The sequence below is a fragment of the Tarenaya hassleriana genome, unplaced genomic scaffold (assembly GCF_000463585.1).
Source record: "Tarenaya hassleriana unplaced genomic scaffold, ASM46358v1 Cleome17, whole genome shotgun sequence".
Classification (NCBI taxonomy): domain Eukaryota; kingdom Viridiplantae; phylum Streptophyta; class Magnoliopsida; order Brassicales; family Cleomaceae; genus Tarenaya; species Tarenaya hassleriana.
In genome coordinates, this window is record NW_010965122.1 from 752,341 (window position 1) to 758,365 (window position 6,025).

The 6,025-nt window shown below is 31.2% G+C and overlaps 1 protein-coding gene across 1 annotated transcript; it reads right to left on the minus strand.

Annotated features, from left to right (window-relative positions):
* Positions 1-2,644: 2,644 nt before the first annotated feature.
* On the minus strand, positions 2,645-3,722 carry LOC104809875 (zinc finger A20 and AN1 domain-containing stress-associated protein 5-like). The gene has a single exon (XM_010535975.2). The coding sequence runs from the start codon at positions 3,528-3,530 to the stop codon at positions 2,961-2,963; it is 570 nt and encodes a 189-aa protein (XP_010534277.1). The 5' UTR covers positions 3,531-3,722; the 3' UTR covers positions 2,645-2,960.
* Between the last annotated feature and the right edge of the window lie 2,303 nt (positions 3,723-6,025).

Consider the following 6,025-nt stretch of genomic DNA (forward strand, 5'->3'; position numbering starts at 1 on the left):
TGTCTTCAGATAATTTCTTTTTCTGTCGTCAATTCTTGAGCACGTTCCTCTCGCTTTTACAGGGGTCTTCGGGATTCGGACCTGAATTTGTAGGTCTGAAGAAATTCAGGGTTTAAATGCAAAAAATATAAAAAATGCACAATGAAGGTGTTGAACACCTGGGCTGGTCCGGTCCGGACTCGAGTCAGAATTCGAGCTTTATAGGGTTGGGTTTTGGGCTTGGTTTTATAGATCCGAAAAATTTAGGTCGGCCCGAGCTTGAACCCGAAACTCTCGGACCAAATGCGGATTCGAGTCGGCCGTTTGACACCTCTACTTTTACAAAACCAATCTGTTCAGAGCATGGGCTTCTCAGTGGCTCTGTGTCGTGTGACATATACACTAACGAACTTGCATGCATAAAATTTTATTATCGAATTATGAATGGCGATGTGGAAAAATTGAATCTATTAGTTTGGATTCATTCGTAATAAACACACAACAGTACTATTGTTTTTTTTTTTCATGAATCAAATTAAATCATTAAAAGGAAACGTGATGGTGATTGTAATTGTATTAATCTAAAGATTCGACCATGGTCGGACCCAATTTGATATGAATAGTTTTTTCATAAAATTTACCAAATTTTATAAATGTCCCCGTGAAAAAATTATGTATATCACATGTTAGAATCAATTATTTTTCCAAGTCCGCCACCGGATTCGATTATGCACAATCCAAAATCTGCAACAACGCCGTTTGAAGCAAGGCTCGTGAATTTCCATGCAAAATAGATAATAGACGCATGTATGTGTGATATATAAAATTACACATCAACAAAAAAAAAACTATTTTTTTATTTGTGAAGAAGTGATAAATTAAATGCATTTAATGGCTTGTGTGAGAATGTAGCCATCGATGCTTTTGCAGTTTGCTCTCTGCTCTTTTTGTGGCTCTTCATGTTCTCCAAAGGATGCAACACCCAAAGTCCCACAGCCGGTCTTTGACATAATATATATTTTTTTTAATTCAGATATTTAGTTATTTTATTTCTGTTTATATTTTGTAATTGGATCTTCAACTTCTCATATTTTTATGTTCAATACTAATATTCGTTTTTGCTTTTATTGTATATACTATGTTTTATTGCCAAGTCAAATGTTAGTAATTTAAAATCATTTTTCTATATTATCCGCAGTTTTTTTTTTAAAAAAAAAAAATCAGATCATCGTATCAAATAACATGTTACCATATTTCGATTAGGTTAAAGAATACCATCTTTTCTAAATTTGGAAATAGTTCATTAGAAATTGACATTTCGGTTTAACTAGAATAACATATAATTATATCAGAATTTAAATTGATTTTAAAATTAATGTTATACAATCTTTATTAAATTAAATTAAGTGAATTTGATTCAAATTTAATTTCAAATAAAGATAAATAAAATTATTTTCAAATATTAATTTTTTTAATAATGAAAAAATTAATTCTGAATAGAATAGAAAATAGAATGAACACAATAATTGAAATAAAACCAAATAGATATATCTTCTAAAACTTTTAAAAAATTAGAATACAAAAATACACTGAAATTAGAAATATCATGTTTACGTTTATACCTGCAATGTTTTGTCCTTTAGGTTAAAGAAGATCTCAGGAAACGTGATTATTTGTTAGCTATTCCATTTGTTGTTCTCCTACGTTCCCAAATAATAAAAAGAAATCTATTTTAATATAAATAAAAAGACGTCATTTTTTTTACGTAGTGTACCGCGTTACCAATTTACTGTGTGAAAAAATTGGCCGATTAAGAGAAAATAAATAGTTGGATATTATTTTTTAATTTTTTTATGAGACCAAAATTTATCGAATCTTACTAGAAACTCAAACATGGATTGGAATTATTTTTCAATTTTGGCATAGTAGTTCTTTAAATTATAATTATTATTCTCATATGTATATTGAAAATCGTCCTTAATTAAGCAATTAAAACTACAGATTTTTTCAGTGGATTTGGAAAAATAAAAAAAAATTATTGTAATGTATTTTAGAGTGACGAATGACAGCAAAAATACATTGGGTTTTGCAATTGAAAGTTGGAAAATTACACATCAACACTCGCGCAACCATGACCGTTGGATCAAGCTCTACGTCAATCGATATCTCACCACGTCATTACTCTTTCTTTCAAGCAAATATATTAATTAATTATAAATCGGAATACGACGTAACCAAATACTTTACGCATATGTCTCCTCCTTCGGAATCAAAAACCCAACCATCCACGACTACGATTACCACTCCGCAACCATTTCCATCTTTAATTTCTTAATTTATCGCACTTATTTTATTTATTGTCCACGTGTCCCCTCATGACTGGATTATGCTCGTATCTGTAAAGAAGAAAGCTGAAATTCTCATGAGAAATTGATTGAAAGCCCCCAATAATTACAGATTCCCGTGATAAGTTATCGGCGAGACCCACACCACAACACCTTTATAATTGTAAATTGTTGTTACTGTGCTTTCCATACACGTCTATTTGAAATTACCGTATTGCCCTCCAATCTCGACCCCATCCACACGCGCATGCCATTTGAGACCATTTCTTAATCAATCAACGAATCAGCTATTGCGATCGAAAAATGGAATGGGGGAAAGAGGCAAATCATCAAATGCTCACGCAAATCATCAAATCCTTAAGCCACAATTATAATCTTTTGATTTCTCAATCAAGAAGCTAATTTAAATTTAGTAAAATTAAAAAAAAAAAAGAAAAAGGAAAGAAAGAGGCCCAGATTCGATCGGACAGAAGAAGAATCAGAAAATCCTTCTGATCTTCTTTACAACATCAACGAAATCGATGTCTTCCCGCAACTCCCTGACGATTTCCCGCTGAAAGATCTTTAGATCGAGCTTGATCTTAAAAGAAATTCGATGTTTGAGGTTTGAGGTTTTTTTTTTCCAGGTGGAATAATTTAAACCTTGACGATCTTCGCCGGCTTGACCACCGGATTTTCTCGGGCGATCGCCTCCCGACCGGCGGCCTTGTAGTCGTAGCTGCAGTCGTGGCGGTCAGAGTACCGATGTTCCGCGCAGAAAAGCTCGCCGCACCGGCATCGGAATCCGGTCAACCCGACCTTCCTCCGGCAACCAGAACACCGATTCACGATCTTCTTCTCCTCTGTCCCGTCGCTCTCCCGATTTCGGATTATCGTCACCTTCGCCAGATACGGGCCTGATCGATCCGACGACCGGATAGCGCTAGATCTCAAAGATTTTTTCGAGATCGGACCTCCAACTCCGAGACCGAAGGCTCCATCCTTGACACCGTTGCTGGCAGATGTAGCAGCAGCGGAGGGAAGGGACGAGGCGGAGGCGGAGGCGGCGGCGGAGGAAGAAGATGACGTGGCAGTGGTTGCGTTGAAACATTTCTGGCACATGTTGTTGTTCGCCGGATTTCCGGTAACGCCGCAGTTGTTGACACAAAGCGTCAAGGTTTCCGGTACCTTGAACTCCGTCTCCTCATTCTCCGTCCTCTGCGCCATGTTAACGATCTACAGCGGCGACAGAGATTCACGAGCGAATTCAAACAAATTGAAGAGAGATCGGAGAGAGAGGGAGACGATCTCCTCTTTTCGTTTTCCTAGAGAGAGAAAATCGTAGAGGTTGGGTCTGGGAGGGGGGAGAGAGAGGAGAGATGGGGATTTTGAAGGGATTGAGAGGTCGGTAATGGCGATGGAATATGGGCCTCATAGAGACGCGTATCGACTCTTATCATCCTAGTTTCTCTTACTTTTTTGGTTCAGCATTTTACGGAAATACCCTCTTGACCTTCCGTAATTACGGAGGGTACTTTCGTGATTATATGTGGTTCTAGATTGGCATCTTACGTGTTGATGACACTACAGCGGACAGTCACATACATGGTGTATGTTTTTTTCTTTCTAATTTACACATTATTATTATTATTATTATTATTATTATTATTATTATTATTATTATTATTATTATTATTATTATTATTATTATTATTATTATTATTATTATTATTATTATTATTATTATTATTATTATTATTATTATTATTATTATTATTATTATTATTATTATTATTATTATTATTATTATTATTATTTGGTTCTAGATTGGCATCTTACGTGTTGATGACACTACAGCGGACAGTCACATACATGGTGTATGTTTTTTTCTTTCTAATTTACACATTATTATTATTATTATTATTATTATTATTATTATTATTATTATTATTATTATTATTATTATTATTATTATTATTATTATTATTATTATTATTATTATTATTATTATTATTATTATTATTATTATTAAGGCGAACTAACAATGATGGATTCAATCACGTATAAAGCGAAATTTTAAAATAATCATGCCGTGTTCCTAAAACTTTTATTTACGGATTTTTTTATTTAAGTTTTTTAGATAAAGGAAAAGTATCATATATCAATTGTACTATAATATACAAAAAATCAATTAATATAATACGATATAGTAATATAGAGATAAATAAAATAAAATATTCCATGTCGATTTGTGCGAGTTGGTAACCCTACACAAAATGCAAAAATGTAAAATAATCAATCTCTTGAAGGTTGATTGATAATCTGTATGGGTTACACGAATTATAATTACCATGGCATGTTTAACATTAGGGATGATTACTAATAAATTCATGTTTTTTTTAAGAAAATTAAATTTTCGATATCAAGGAAAATTTTATAAATTATAATTTTTTAAATAAATTTATTTTGAAAAAATGTAACTTTTAAGACTTTTTTTTTATAGAAACTACCTGTTTAACTATATTTTGTATAATTATATTTTAAAAAATGAAGACTATTTTTAATAATTGTCCGTGTATTTATAAATTATATTCAATTCATACACAAAATTATGGTAACTGAATGGTTCCACAACACAAAATAATTATTTTGAGATATTCAAATTATAAGATAAAAATCAGAAACGTAGACTTCGAATTATAATTATAAGCAATAAAAAAAAATATAAACAAAAAATTGTGTGTATAAGTAGTGATGGAATCTAATTTATAGGTTTTAGGATATACATATGTCTCACTTAGTTGGTGACTGAAATTTAATTAATACGTTGAAACCAATGCGTGGCAATAATTGTCGGATTAAATTCATAAAAATATAAATAAATAAGTTTATGATTATTGATTAAAGATGCTTTTGTTGTGTGATATTATTCGGTGGTTTTTTATTGCAAAACTTTCCGTTTTTTCAGTGGACAGCAAAAAGAAAAGGTGGCGAATACTAAATAAGAGGAATACTCGGAGGGCTGATGGGCAAATTTGGTAATCAACATTTTTTTAATAAATTACATAATCAGCATTCTTTTTACTAAGAACTAGTTGGTAAAAGAATATTTTTAGAATAAATTATATTTTCTTTTGTATCAATATTTTTAAAATATAGAATAAAATTAAACTTTTTTCATTTTTTTAAATGATCTCGTGATCAAAAAGAGTAATCCGTTTAATTCTATAGAAGTGGACACGATTTATTTGTGTGATTAAAAGTTTACTCTAGATTTAGGAAATTAGTTGGATGGAAGTTTAATAAATATTTCGGTTACCAAAATAAATTAAAATATCATAAAACCCTTACATTATAAGTTTATGATTAAAAAAAGTTATTTCAGAAATATAGATTCTTTTTTTTTTTTACGGATTTTCGTATAGAATTGATTTTGTCACATCAAAAGTTTCTTATCTTTATTATAACTCAAGTACGCGAGATAGTACCGAAGCCTGTAATATCAATAGTGCACTTCATTAGTGACAAGAAAACATTAAGACACCATATCTTTGGCTACAATTGAAATTTGACAAGATATTTATCGAATAATCCAAAACATTAATTATATTTTTTTCGAATAAACCAATAAACTTTCGAACATTATTATTGAACCTTCTTTTATTTGTTTTCCGTTCTACGAAAATGGAAAGAGTAACAAAAAAATAATCTATGTTGGAAAT